Consider the following 16,114-nt stretch of genomic DNA (forward strand, 5'->3'; position numbering starts at 1 on the left):
AGGAAGGCCATTGAACAACTTTGACCTAATACACCAATTGTACCCTTGACATATGCATTCTACAAGGGACTGTTGTTGAAAACCACCCAAAAGCTTCAATTGGTCCAGAATGAGGCAGCATGGGCATGTAACCCTTCTGCTCCATGAGTGAATTGGTTGGCAGCTTGTTTCCAAGTGTGGTTCAAGTTGCTTGTTATTACTCATGGCAGAGGACCCAACTACCCAAGGGACTATCTCCCCTAGTATCTGCCCCACCACTGCAGTCCAACAAGCATGGCAAGTTCTGGGTTCCTTTGATTAAACAATACCATATACTGTACTGAGATCCTAAGATCCTCTCTCACAACACTTGCCTTCTGAAATGAGATTCCCTCAAAGATCCAGGTTAGCTCCTATCCTATTGGAAGTTCACAGGACTTTGAAGACCTGGCTCTTTACCCAGCTTTTGGCTAGAATGGGTACATACCCTTTTGAAGAGTGTTTGTATCTTTGTTGCTATCTGGTTTTCCCATCTATATTTCTTATTGATGCACTATTATTTGATATTTTTAAGATTTGTTAAGCTGTCCATCAGTAGAAAAATCCAAGTAATTTGATCAACAAACTGACTGCAGAGGCAGAAACAATGCCATCTACCAAACCATTTATTTGGCATTAAGCTATGTAGCACTTCAGGTTTGAAAGCAAAGAGATGCTTTAGTGTTCACAGGGCTACAAATGTAGAACCTTTCTGAAACTTCTTAAATAGTTGTGCCAATTCCTGAAATGACATAACTATTTGATAGGAGCAAAAATAGTGATTTTCTAAGGGACAACACCCTCCCCACATACAAACATAGCCTCCCATCATATGAAACACATGAAAGCAACAAAAATCCATCATCCCGTATCTTTCCAATCTTATATGATATTATCCACAACTCTCTGCAGTTCCACTGACCTTTTAATTTCCTGTTCCCATCATCTAACAAACACTTTTCTTACATGGGTTTTGAAAAAGATTAGATATATTTGATGTACGAATAGCTACTAGTCATGACGGTTATATACAACCTCCAAAATAAATCGCAGTGTATCTCTGAATACCAGATGGTGAAATATGGAAAGAAATCTGTTGCTGTACATCTTGCTGATGGATTTCCTAGAAACACTTACTTGGACACCGTGGAAAATAAAGTTTTGGATTCTTAAATATCTTTAAAAACACCAAGATTTATTTTAGTTTCTTTCCAATTCATTTTAGAATATCATATGCAAAGTCATGCCACACATACTGAATACAGGGATTACAACGATTAACATTTTAAAATAAAAAAGAAATGAAGAAAAAAACAGAATTTACCCCAAGATTCCAACTGTTAAGACGAGCTTCAAAGTCACTGTCATCAAAAGAAGTTTTTCTTCTATAATAATCTCCCTGAAACATTCAATTTTTAGGTAAAATGTTTTAGTGCAAATATGGAAAAACAGGAAAATTAGAAGAAAACATGTGTATTATATACATATTGCTATGCAATTTCTTAATATAAATCAGCAATTATTTCCACATAAATAGCAAGGGAGAATTAATTTAGCATATGAAAGCCTCTTGCCTCTTTGGGAACCTTTGCATCGGAAAATTGTGTATAAAGGCTCTGAAGGAAATGGGAGAAAAGTCTGGGAATTTAGTCAATTAAGTTGAAGAAAGCTGTATAATTTTCAGAGTTTTTTGTCTTTTCATACCATTTTTTTTTTATTTGATTTATATGCCGCCCTTCTCCGGAGACTCAGGGCGGCTTACAATGCGTTAAGCAATAGCCTTCATAGTTTTGTATATTTTATACAAAATCAGCTTATTGCCCCCACAATCTGGGTCCTCAAAAAAACTATTGTAGTTTAAGACACATTGCAATATACTATACATACATATACATACATTTTTTATATCAGTTCTGCCTTTTTTCTGTTTTAACTTATTGGGTGTTACATTCATTTTTTGCATTTTGAAGCTTAAAGAAAACTGGTTACTGCAAATATGGAAAAACCTTACCCTTGCATTTGATGGAAGGGTCTCATCTTCTGATAAATGAGGAGGACTCGTAGAATGTGACCTTAAGGCTAGTTTTCCATTACAGGTAAATTGTTCCCTGTAATAAATAGCAATAAACAGAACATACTGAAACATCTGTTCTTTCTTTATATTATATTTCTTTCTTTCTTTATACTTCTATCTTGCCTTTCTACTTCAATACTAATATATGCATTTTCAAAAGGCACAGAAATAGAACAATTAAAGCAATCATCATAATAAACCAACAAGAAGGTGAGGCAATATGGAACTAAAAATTGTATCAGTCAGCTTTGATCTCCTAACTCTTTTGAAAAGTAGCTTGTCTATATAATTTATATTTGCTTCCTAAAAATTATACAAGTGGTCCTCACATTAGCAACTGCCACCCGCAAACGATTCTTAAGACCATGTTCTGGAGTTCCATTGGTTGCACACATACCTGGGTCACATGACCACATTTTGGATGCTTGGCAACCAAATCACCTTTATAGCAATAGCACTTAGACTTATATACCAATTCACAGTGTTTTACAGCCCTCTCTAAGCAGTTTACAGACTCAGCATATTGCCCCCAACAATCTGGTTCCTCATTTTATTGACCTTGGAAGGATGGAAGGCTGCGTCAACCTTGAGCCTGGTGAGATTCAATCTGCCAAACTGCTGGCAGCCGGTGATCAGCAGAAGTAGCCTGCAGTACTACATTCTAATCACTGCACCACCGCGCCACCTTTATGGCTGGTTTTAGTGGTCCAAGGTCACATAACCATGATTTACAACTTGTTCACTAGTTTTTGACATTTTCATTCACGATCTTATTCAGGAGGGGGAGGCGGACCTGGCGGGCATTACGGAGACCTGGTTGGGCCATGAGGGGGGAGTCCCCCTCGTGGATATATGCCCACCAGGCTTCCGTGCATTTCATCAACCGAGGGCTCAGGGCAGGGGCGGGGGGGGTGGCGGTTATTATAAAGGAAGGTCTAGATCCAAGGGAGACCACTGTTCCACAGATAGCCGGATGTGAGTCCCTCTTTGTGAAGTGGGGTCATGGAGTACAGATGGGCTTGTTGGTCACGTACCTGGCTCCCTGCCACGTGGCAACGGCCCTGCCCGAGCTCCTTAACGTTATAGCCGAGGTGGCGGTGGCTACCCCCAGACTTGCCATCATGGGGGACTTTAACCTGCCATCCATCGGTGAAACGTCTGAGGTGGCTCGAGAGTTCATGGCTTCCATGACGGCCATGGACCTTACTCAGTTAATTCATGACCCCACTCACACAGGGGGACACACTCTGGACTTAGTTTTTGTCTCTGGTCAGTGGTTGAGTGGCCTTGATATAGGGGATATAGTCATCGAACCCTTGTCATGGTCTGACCACTCGCTCCTTCGACTGGACTTTCTAACCGCTGCACCCTGCCGCAGGGAGGCGGGACCGACAAGGTGGTTCCGCCCCAGGCGCCTGATGGACCCAGACAGGTTCCAGATGGAGCTTGGGCCATTTCCTGAGATTCTGGCTCATGACTCGGCGGAAGACCTGGTGGCCGCCTGGGACAGTGCGGCTGCCGGGGCCTTGGACCGAGTCGTGCCTTTGCGGCCTCTGACCCGGCACCGAACTCACCTAGCTCCTTGGTTCTCCGAGGAGCTTAGGGAGATGAAGCGCCGGAAAAGACGCCTGGAGAGTAGCTGGAGGACCAGCCGCTCCGAATCTGACCGAACACGGGTGAGGTCTCATATTAAGACCTACCTAGTGGCGATAAAAGCGGCGAAAACTAGCTATTTTGCCGCTCTTATCGCGTCATCAGATAATCGCCCAGCCGCCCTGTTTAGGGTGACCCGCTCCCTCCTCCATCTGGAAGTGCGGGATGACCCCTTGCAGGGTCGAGCTGAGGATTTTGTGCAATATCTGTATGACAAAATCGCTCAGATTCGAGAAGGGCTGGCCTCTGACTGGGTATGTCCGGACGGGATGACTGAGGCAGGTCTTGAGAGTGTTATCTGGGGGGAGTTCGATCCTGTGACTCCCGAGGACATGGACAGGATCCTGGGACGGCTGAACGCGACCACATGTTTATTGGACCCGTGTCCCTCCTGGTTGGTACTGGCCTCCCGGGAGGTGACGCGAGGCTGGCTCCAGATGATTGTTAACGCTTCTTTGGGTGAGGGGGTCCTGCCGGCCGCTTTGAAAGAAGCGGTGGTGAGGCCCCTCCTCAAGAAGCCCTCTCTGGATCCGGCTGTTTTGGCTAACTATCGTCCAGTCTCCAACCTTCGCTTCGTTGCGAAGGTTGTTGAGAGTGTGGTGGCGCAACAGCTTCCCCGGTACCTGGATGAAGCTGTCTATCTAGACCCGCTCCAGTCCGGCTTCCGGCCTGGGCACAGCACGGAAACGGCATTGGTCGCATTGGTGGATGATCTCTGGAGGGCCCGGGATAGGGGTCATTCCTCTATCCTGGTCCTGTTAGACCTCTCAGCGGCTTTTGATACCATCGACCATGGTATCATGTTGCACCGGTTGGCGGGGTTGGGGGTGGGAGGCACCGTTTTGCGGTGGTTCTCCTCCTACCTCTCCGACCGGTCGCAATCTGTGTTGACAGGGGGGCAGCGGTCGACCCCGAGGCACCTTGCTTGTGGGGTGCCACAAGGGTCGGTACTCTCGCCCCTTCTGTTCAACATTTATGTAAAGCCGCTGGGTGAGATCATCCGTGGCTTCGGGGTGGAGTTCCATCAATACGCTGATGACACCCAGCTGTATATCTCCACCCCAGGCCACCCCAATGATGCCCTTGAAGTGTTGTCCCAGTGCCTGGAGGCCGTGCGGGCCTGGATGGGGAGAAACAGGCTCCAACTCAACCCCTCCAAGACCGAGTGGCTGTGGCTTCCGGCGTCCCGATATAGCCAGCTGACGCCATCGCTGACTATTGGGGGTGAATCACTCGCCCCCACGGAGAGGGCTCGCAACTTGGGCGTCCTCCTGGACGCACGGCTGTCCTTGGAAGATCATTTGACGGCCGTGGCCAGGGGGGCTTTTTATCAGGTTCGCCTGATACGCCAGTTGCGTCCCTTTCTAGATCGGGACTCCCTACGCACAGTCACTCAGGCACTCGTCACCTCCCGCCTGGACTACTGCAACGCTCTCTACATGGGGCTCCCCCTGGGGTGCACCCGGAGGCTCCAGCTGGTCCAGAACGCGGCCGCGCGGGGGATCATGGGGGCGACGAGGCGCTCCCACGTGACACCTCTCCTGCGCGAGCTGCACTGGCTCCCGGTGGTCTTCCGGGTGCGCTTCAAGGTGTTGGTGACCACCTTTAAAGCGCTCCATGGCTTAGGGCCGGGGTACTTACGAGACCGCCTTCTGCCACCAATAGCCTCCCACCGGCCAGTACGCTCACACAGAGTGGGCCTCCTCAGGGTGCCGTCCGCCAGGCAATGTCGGCTGGCGACCCCCAGGGGGAGAGCCTTCTCTGTGGTGGCGCCTACCCTCTGGAACACCCTCCCCCCAGAATTACGCATAATAACAGACCTCCGGATTTTTCGTCGGGCCCTAAAAACCTATTTATTCCAACAAGCTGGGCTGGCTTGACCAAATTTTTTAATTTTTAAATTGATTTTAAATTGGAAATGGTTTTAATTCGGCCAAAACATTTAATTATTTTAAATAGTTTTTTAGATTCACCATGTTTGTATATATGTCTTGTTTTTACCTTGGCTGTGCACCGCCCTGAGTCCTATTTTGGAGAAGGGCGGTATAAAAATTTAATTAAATAAATAAATAAATAAATAAGTATCCCAAGCTTCCTTTAAGCCATATGCTGGATCTTGTGTTTCTTATTGCACTAATAACCTGTACATTTTTAAGATTATTCCTTTTGATTGTTCTAAATAGTGAAATATTAATTTTTAAAATTGGTATAAGGCCATATTGCTGAAATTCTAATACCGGTATTTTTATTACCCAAAAGAGATATCAATTTATATCACCTATCTGTTCTTTATTAAGAGGTCTCATTACTATACAAATCTTGTATTCTATAAAGGTTGTATTCTCCCAAAAAAATTATTTTAGCCAAACGGTAATTACTAAGGAACTAAAGAAGCATCTTTTGTCAAAGCTATGTATTTACTGTTCCAAATTTGAAGCATTAATTTCAGTGAAAACATTTTCAATCTATGTTAGCCTTAGCAGAAAGACCAGACAGAAACACAACCAGATAAGCTAATTCAATTTTATTGTAAAACTGTATTAACAGAATCTTGCAAATCTGAAAATACAATTCTGCCGCAGTCACCATTACAGCTTAAGTTACTTGTTCCATCTACTATGCATATCTGATCATTCCCTAGGCCAGGGGTGTCAAACTCAAGACCGGCGGGCTGAATTCGGTCTGTAGAGTGCTTAGATCTGGTCCACAGGGCCGCCCTGGAAACAGCAAAGGACCAGCCCGTGGGGCCTCTGCCAGCAAAAGCAGAGGTCAAGCTTCATTTTTGCTGGCAGAGAGTTGCAGGAGGCCATCCCCACTGAAAACGGAGCTCAGGAAAGCCGTGTACAGTCCCCCTGAGCTCTGTTTTCACTGGTAGAGGGTTGCAGGAGATCATGCCAGCTAAAAACGGAGATCAGGAGCCTGTTTTTGCTGGCAGAGTGCTCAGGCCACCACAGGCGCCCCCAACACGAGTGACATCAAGCTGCCCACATCCACCCTGGCCACGCCCACACCTAGGTCAAACAGAATCATGATGCGGCCCTCAATGAAATCGAGTTTGACACCCCTGCCCTAGGCAGCATTTCTTCACCTAGTCTCCTAAAATCATTTCCACATACCATTACAATCTTTTTCATTCTAGCAAAATATTTTGGGTGAAAAAAGCATTGATTTGTAAAAAAAATTATTTGGCTCTAATATGGTGGGAGTGGAAGTGGATTTATGTCTATTTAAATAAAATATGCTTTTATTACAGGAATCTTAATTGTCCTTGCATCTATGAATCCATGACTATGCATTAAATTTTGAAATCTCTTAAGAACTCCAGTCTCAACTTTTAATGAATCAATACTGAATTCAATGTTGAAATCCCTCTTACTATAAAATTATCTGTGTGGGATAATTAATCTTCAATAAATAACCAGGAACATAAATGTTAAAAGTTATTATTTTATCAAATTTCCCACGTATATTTATTTATCTTCCCTATGTTTCAGAATCTTTTGAACCTTGAAATTTATGCCAGCTTTGAAAATATATTAATGTATTAACTATGTAACTACATAATTAGATCAACAATCAACTAATATAACATCTATGTTATAGATATTCATATTCACTATGAAAGCTCTCACGTCTTAGTTTTATTAATATCTGGCACAGAAATACATTTAAATAGACAAACTTCAATTTTGCATTATAATAAAATAATTTCCAAAATAAATAAGGCAGCTAATATTCCATTTATAAGATCCCATAATAGATATCTTGGGACCACATCATAAAGGTAGATCTCCAGTTATGATCATTCATTCAGTAACTGTTTACAATTATGACAATGCTGAACAAAGGGATGTAAGAGCAGGACTCAAAATTCTGGCTGTTGCAGCACTTCCACAGTTAAATAAATTTCGGGTGCCTGACAACAAGCTCATATTTATGAACAGTTGAAGCTTTCTGCAATTATTTGATCTCCATTTGCAATCTTCTCTACCAGTTTCCCCCAAACAAAATCAATGGGAAGCTGGCAAGGAAGATCATAACCCCCATGCCCTCTTTGCACAGCCACCCTGTGATTATACACACACTCGCATACCATGTCCTCATTCTATGGCCTCTCTCTGATTACATGTTACTCTATCGTCTCTTTCCAAAGCCTCGCTATAATTGCACATATGCATGCATGTGCTATGTGCCCTCTTTCCTCGATCTTCCTGTGATCATATATATATGCACACATATACCGTGCACCATCTTTCTACGATTATCCTGTGATGGCACACAGAAACCCTATGCCCTCATTTCCCAGACTTTCTGAACTTGTGCCATACCAAGTACGCCTTGCCCTACTTGTATGTAGCTTTGTTCTGCCCCAGCTACAGACCCCAAAGAATGCAGCACACACAAAGTCTGTACAAACCTTAGTTTTACTAAATTAAATAAGTTTTTTTTTTCCAAACAAAGGCTGTTAATTAACTTTCTTAACAGTCTACAAGAATCCAAAGAATAAATAATCTTAATCTTACTATGGTTGGCAGAAAGCCCAGAAGCAATTTGCAAAGAACTAAGATCGAGGCACGAAGGAGAGTGAACGAAGTTGTTCCCTGCAAATTGCTTCAGTCGGCGTTCCTCCTTAAATAGGCTAAGGGAGTTGCCAATTAGCCCCAAGCCTTACTCTCAAGGAGACCTCCTCCTGAGGAGCCACTCCTGCCTTTTGGCAGCTCTGCGCACTCGTGCATCGAGAAGAGGCTCCTTTCTTCATCCTCTTCACTTAAGAGAGCTTCTGGAGGTTCTAAAGGCCCTGCCTGAATCCCCGCCTCTGGCACCACATCTTCTCCAGCCTCATTGTCCGACTCGAGTGCCAGCTGCACAAGCTGCTGGCGCAGCAGCACACCAGCTTCCTCGCTGTCCGAATCATCCACCAGCTGCACAGGCCGCATACGGGCCACAACAAGCTTGTACTGGGCTTTCCATGCCCTACCCCATCCCCATTCCTCATGTTCCTTAACTGGGACTCCCTCTATTTCCTGCTTAAAGACCAGCGCGTCTTGGATTACATCAGCAACCGAAGCAATGTGGTTATATAATGCTTGCGCTTTACAACTACATCACTTAGCAACAGTAATCGTGGTTCCAATTGCAGATGTAACCTGAGGACTAACTGTAGCAGCAAATCACTATTTAAACATGTAGATTAGGACATGTTTAGTCTTAATCTACATATTTAACAGATTATTGAAAATTAATTGAAACATATAGCTTTGGATGATTTTTCTGAATAAATGGACAATTATAATGCTTTTGATCCATTTGTTTAATTAGGTTCTCTTTATTTACTTTTAACACGTGTGGAAAGATCATGTTTTAGAACATATTTATGCTGAAATATTGAAAATTTTAAAGTATACATAAATTTTTAAGAACCACTGTACATGTTTACAATCATAAACCTACAAAAACTATTTATAAACAATTGCAGTATAAGAATATAGGGAAACAGAGTGTATCAGACCAAAAAATCTGGTACACAAATATAATCCTGTTGTTTTTTTTTTTGGGGGGGGGGTTCTTAACTTCTACATGTCATATTGGATTGGTGTGATGGTTAAGGCACCACGCTCAAACTAGGAGCCTCATAGTTCTATTCCACCTTGGGCACAGCTAGGTAACCATGGGCAAGTCACATTCTCCCAGCCCTATGAAGAAGGCAATGGCAAACCGCTTCTGAAATCTTGCCAAGAAAACTGAAGGTACTCGCCCAGGAAATTGCCAGGAGCCAACATTAACTCAAAGCCACCAAAAAAAAGATTAGATTTTATTTTTTATACCATCTTTATAATTTTTATATAACTTAAGGTAGTGAACTTACTTCTAATACTTCTCCCTACAATCACAGCTCTTTAAAGTTAGTTCGGATATATATGTATGTATACCGTGTTTCCCTAAAAATAAGACCCTGTCTTATATTTTTTTGAACCCTGAAATAAGCGCTTGGCCTTATTTTTGGGGAGGTCTTATTATTTTGGGGGACATGGAGCAAGATGGGGCTCCTCTTGCTGTCTTATCTGATTTCCAGCTCTGCATTTAAATATTTTCAGGGAGGGCTTATTTTCAGGGGGAGGCTTATTTTAGCGCATGCACTCAAAAGCCCGATTGGGCTTATTATCAGGAGATGTCTTATTTTTGGGGAAACAGGGTATGTGTATGTGTATTTGATGAAGGACCTAGGACCTCTACCGCAGATCTAGGGCCTCCCCTGCCACTCAAAAAGGCTGCCTCTGTCCCCAGGGGCCAGCACCTCCCAGGATCTGCTGCATGATGCTTACCTTCAGACAGTGTTCTCTTCCTGTTTACTGGCCCCTCTGATCTATGAGGCTGTGCCAGGTCAGATGGGGCCTTTATTCTTGAAGCAACTTCAGAGAATGCTTTTCCACAGCTCCTACAGCTCCAAGAACTGTGCAAAAGCACTCTCTGTTCTTTCACGATTTTTGAAGATTCTGGTGACTATGTAGAAAACAGGCCATGCCCCATTCTTGTGCTGTCTCTGTAGCCTCTGAAAATCACACAAGAGCAAGGTCTGCTTTTGGGAATAGTTGTCATCAAGTGTTGGTGAACACTGATGTGTCACCCAAAATGTGGCATGTCACCTTTTATACACATCATAGGTTCACCATCACTGAGCTACCTTATTTAAACCTGAACAAACATTTCACTGTCAATACTCCATTTCCCATTTTTCCTACATGGTAAATTAAATTTATTTAAATATTAAAAACTAAATTATAGAATGTGCATACACATAAAACTTGATATTTTTGTAGGTAAGAGATCTATGTTTCCATCATATTTTAGTATATACAAAAATAACAAAATAATCCTAAAAGGACTATTTAACATCTTATTTCAGCAACTGGCCTCTTAATTTGGAAGCTGTTTAGAATGGAGTCCTAAGACAGCAATCAAAATTTCAATTATAGATCATCATCATCTATTATTGTGAAGTAGTCCATTGTGCACAAGTTCAGATGCCAAGAGTTATTTTTCAATGTTAGGTAATGTTGAACTAAGTTTATTTACAAGTCATTTTTTCGTTAGCTCTTTATATATTTACTACTTCTCATACTGTTATCTACTATTTTTCAGGAGCTCAATTGGCATAGATATTAGAGTAATCAAATGCTTTGTATTTAAAGACAAAAAGATATTTTGGAGCAGCTAGAGTTGCAAACACAGCATTTTCCTTCTTAAGCCACAACATTTTCTTGGCATTGTATAGTGGCAAAAGTAATTAAAAATAGTGCTGGTAAATGTACGTAAGATTCTCAAGTGGTCTCCCACCTAGATCTTAACCAAATCCAGGCTTACTAAGCTTCAGAAAGTAGCTACATTATAACCCAATAGACCACACGAGCTTAAGAATTCTTTAAAAGCTAAATACAAAATAGTTTTTCATACTGTACCAACAAATGACCAAGTACTACCCTTCAACATATGTTGTATTTGTGGCATCTAGTCACTATAACACTCTGAATGATTTATTATAAAATTATCAAAACAGAAAGCAGCATAAAGAGGGAAAGCAATCTCCAGTTACATTCAACATACATTGCTACAGCTATGGACACCTTGAAAATGACCTCATATGAGTACCAAACATAAATTTTAAAGCATGCATAACTTTAATTTATCAACAGGGGAAAGGCAAGGGGCGTCAGACTGATGCATTATATTGTAGTATTGTCATGCAAGTTCTCCCCCCTTTTTTAAATTCATTGCCACGTCATAAGCATGCCCACAAACGCAGGGGTGGGCAACCATGAGCAACTTTATGACTTACTTCAACTCCCAAAATACTGAACCAGCCAACATGCCAGCCACCCCTGCCACAAAAGATGGAGTTTACAATGTAATATTGTGTTTGTCAATAACCACTGCTCACATTTATTCATATTCACATTTATTCAAAGCTCAAAATAACTTTTTTGGAATCAATTTATGCTAGAAATTCACAGCCTACTTTTAACTTTCAGTACAGATATCAAGACAATAGTAAAAGAGAGTAATAACAATTTAATAATATAAAAGTTGTACCTCTCCAAAAGTGCATATACAGACCAAATGTCTTTTTTTTTTAAGAAAAGGGTATTTTTAAAGATCTTATAAGGAAAAGTACTCAATTTTTATATCAGATAATGAAAGAGTTCACCAATGAGAAGTCATTATAAAGAAAATATTGCTATATACTTCATGAGCAACCACACCCATAGGATGCCATAATTTGACTGCAATGCATGGGAAAGAGAGATGCAATTAGGTTTCTTTTCAATAATCTAAAATTCAGCTATATTAGTATTAGGATAACAATCATTCAGGGTGGAACCCTTCTAGCTTTTGTACTATTGTTCTGATTTTCCATATTACTAGGAGTGGCCATCTATACATTTCCATTGCTGTCAAGAAATTATTAGGGGGGAATTATAGGTACATAATTGTAAAAAGAACAGTAAGTGACATAGCAAAATCAAAAAAACAAAACAAAACAAAGAGTAGCCCTCCTGATTACAGACTGCTATATTTCCATCAATCTCAGCTGTCAATTCCTGCAGAGAGATGTGATCACATGTAGAATAGGCATTGTCACAAACACAATAAAAAGAAGAGCAAAAAAAGATAGGTTATAATTCTAGTGTGCCAAAACGATCAACTTCTGAGGTGAAACATATCTTGGATTGATTAGAACAGTCTTTTTACTGTCTATAAATCACTATTTTTTTCGACAAATCATTCCAGCTAGAAAGGGAATGGATATCAATGCACCCTCAGAAAACTCTCAGAGAGCACAAAGAAGTCTTTTACTCTGTTCTACAGTACACCATCACCATCTGCTGTCTATTTCAGCATCTTACACTAAGAAACAAGTAATAGCTAGCTGCCCAGAAACTTTTTTTTAGTGATTCAATTGCAGCAAACTATTAAAGTTCATTAAAGAAACAAATTTAAACATACCATTTTGCTTTATTTTTTTAAAAAAATCCAAATGCCCATACAAAAAGACAAATGTGAAAGATACGGCATGTATATCTTTTCAAAAGCCAGAAGCTTGGATCCTCCCAAAAGAATAATGAACAAAGTGAGCATCCTCCTACTGTAATTTTTTTTTCAAATAGACATATTCTTTGAACAAGTGTCTGACAGTTCAACTTTAATACAGTCTATGCATTTTTATATACCCCAAAACACATTAACTGAAGTACCAGTATCCATCACTTTTGTGCCATATTATTATTTTTGCAACTAGAGAGGCAGTATGTTTCACAACTAGTTATTTTAATTTGTATTAAAATTTAGGAATTTAAATTTCTCTCTGCCTCATAAAAACATATTTTTGCATTATCAAAGTGATTGTGGGTTCTGGGAAGAAATAATTACATATATTAATTTCACTGAGGCAGTTTAATATTTTTGAATGCTCATATTCCATTGAGCTTCCACTGAGCTAAATAACTATTAATTGGAAATTAATAATTGGACAAGAGAAAATTATTTCCTGCCCTTCTTGTTCCTAAAACACCAATCCTTCAGCATTGGAAAGATAAAAGAAAAAAAATGTACTTTATGTAATTGTTGCTTCACATTTTCCATTTGTTGTTTTCCATCATTAAGTTCACTACGCATTGCTTCTAATAGTTTCTACATGAGCCTCCAAAAAAACACTGGCAAGCTTTTGAAAAAAGATTCTCCAAGCACTGATTCTCATTTTCAATTTCTCTATATGATTTTAAAGTATGATGTATAATTCTATGTCATTCCAAAATATGTACATGGAGCTTTAAGTTTTTGTACATAAAAACTTCCAGTTTTCACAAAACATTGTGCCACCAAGCCAGCGGTCATGTCACTGTGATCTGGGTGCTTGGCAACCTGTTCACAATTATGACTGTTTGCCAAGCCTTCCCTATCATGTGATCGCCATTCACAATCTTCTCTGCTGGCTTCCGTGGAAATTCATTGAGTCCTGAGCATAACCTCCCATAGTCTCCCTTATCTGTAACTCTATCCACTTAATGACCCATACATTCGCTTAATGACCACCACCAGGTGTGCTGGGATTGTGATTTTGGTTGTTGAGTGAAGCAATCATGTAGGAAGTCATATGACATCTTGCTTAACAAACACTTTACTAAATGATTTCTCAATGGGACTGGCTGCCCCACCCATGCCAGCCAAGGAGGCATGCTGCAAGTCCTATTGCTAGGGTATTCTGGTAGGCGGGGTCCAGGAGAAGAGCCTTCTCTGCCATTGCTCCTGCCCTTTGGAATATCTTGACCCTCCCAGAGTGAGGTTAGCTCCCACCCTCCTGATCCTTTGCAAGAGTTTAAAGACCTGGCTCTGCCAGTTGGCTTGGGACTCTAATGGGAGAGGCTTTACATCACCTCCCCAGTTCATCCTACTCACTCACTCCTCATCTTTTAGTTAGGGTTGAGTATTTATATTTGTATAGTATTTTGTTCATATTGTGTATAGGTTTTGTATAATTTTATCCTTTTAATATTGTAAGCTGGCCAGAATTATTGTGGTAAAATGGGTGGCCAATCAATCAATCAATGTTTGTTTGTTTGTTTGTTTGTTTGTTTGTTTGTTTGTTTGTTGATTGCTAGTCCTAACTGTGATCATAAATCAAAGATTACCAGTATATGTTCATGATTGTAAGATGGAAACACGATTTTCATTCTTCTCCTTTAGCTTAATTTATAACATGACCTCAGTTGTTCATTATCTGTTCCACAATCAGCCCCTGGACATATCTTTATCATTATAACTGAGCTCTTCCACTTCTTTGCACAATAATATAGTTAATTAGATGTTTGTGTGCTCCATCTGGTGATATTTAGACATGTAGGCATTGCTTTGTTGTTTGAAGACAGTAATGGAAACCATTCGATTAAAAAAAACTGGTTAAGTTGTTCTTTCATTTGTTTCCTCGGCCATACAATCTGACCATATTTCCCTTCTTAATATTTTCACTTCTGGCATTCTGATCTCCAGCTACAAACAGCACATCTTGCTTAACTGTTCTATCAACTTCAGATGTAATTTGACTGCCAACCTCAACTTCCTTTTCTCCTGCATCCATATCACATCATCACCTTGAATAACAATCATATTAAAGGGTCTGTGTGAAATCTAATATATATAATTTTGTCAGTGCTACATTATACACAACTTAAGAAAACAATATTATTCTTTATTTTTCCTGTTCTGAACAGTAAAAAAATGATTTTCTGACTGAAAGAGTCCAATTCATTTCAACTCACTGATGCCTAGTAGATCACTGTTTAAATTGAATCATTTCCTCTTTCACTGTGTAAGGTTTTCCCATGTTCAAGCTTTTTATGTTCCATCTTCCCAATTCTGTTTCGTAGCCTCTGATGTTCTTTTCTTACATGGTAACATATCTACCATTTCCCCGAAAATAAGACCCTGTCTTATATTTTTTTGAACCCCGAAATAAGCACTTGGCCTTATTTTCGGGGAGGTCTTATTTTGGGGGGCATGGAGCAAGATGAGGTTCCTTTTGCCATCTTACCTGATTTCCAGCTCTGCGTTTAAATATTTTTGGGGCGGGCTTATTTTCGGGGGGGAGGCTTATTTTAGTGCATGCGCTCAAAAGCCCGATTGGGCTTATTATCAGGGGATGTCTTATTTTCAGGGAAACAGGGCAGCCATTTCATAAAAACCATTAATATTCCAAAAGATCATCAGTCTTCCTTAGTAACAGGGTGAGAGTGAGAGTCATCCAATGTGACAGGATCATCCATCATGGGTACTTTTTTTTTTTTTTTTAAATTTGATTTATATGCCGCTCTTCTCTGGAGACTCAGGGCAGCTTACAATGTGCTCAGCAATAGCCTTCATCCTTTTGTATCTTTATACAAAGTCAGCTTATTGCCCCCACAACTGGGTCCTTAATTTACCTACCTTAGAAAGGATGGAAGGCTGAGTCAACCTTTTTGAGCCACCAATAACCAGACTGACCCAGATTACAACACAATACACTGGAAATTTGGACAATTGATTTTTATTGGTTGATTCAGCCTTCCATCCTTCTGAGGTTGGTAAAATGAGGACCCAAATTGTTCAGGGAAATATGCTGACTCTGTAATCCACTTAGAGAGGGCTGTAAAAGCACTGCAAAGCAGTATATAAGTCTAAGTGCTATTGCTATTAATATATCTCCCCTCGGTGAGAGCAGGGAGCATTTTAAAATAGGAAACCTTACAAATAAAAAAAAAAAGGGAATTATAAATGTCTAGAACTATTGACAGATACATCTTAATAATAAAACTATTTTATATTTTAATTATTTTCTAT

The 16,114-nt window shown here is 40.6% G+C and overlaps 1 protein-coding gene across 1 annotated transcript in view; it reads right to left on the bottom strand.

Moving 5' to 3' along the window:
• CEP112 (centrosomal protein 112) overlaps positions 1 to 16,114 on the bottom strand; it is a 276,604-nt gene that overhangs the window by 243,867 nt on the left and 16,623 nt on the right. Inside the window, exons 5-6 of the mRNA XM_070934742.1 lie at positions 2,030 to 2,126; positions 1,343 to 1,417 (exon numbers count right to left, since the gene is read on the bottom strand). Of these exons, the coding sequence (XP_070790843.1) occupies positions 1,343 to 1,417; positions 2,030 to 2,126 (172 nt within the window). The remainder of the gene's footprint in view (positions 1 to 1,342; positions 1,418 to 2,029; positions 2,127 to 16,114) is intronic.

This window comes from Pituophis catenifer, unplaced genomic scaffold (genome assembly GCF_029215685.1).
Source record: "Pituophis catenifer annectens isolate HBS135680 unplaced genomic scaffold, rPitCat1.0.hap2 SCAF_2, whole genome shotgun sequence".
NCBI lineage: Eukaryota > Metazoa > Chordata > Lepidosauria > Squamata > Colubridae > Pituophis > Pituophis catenifer.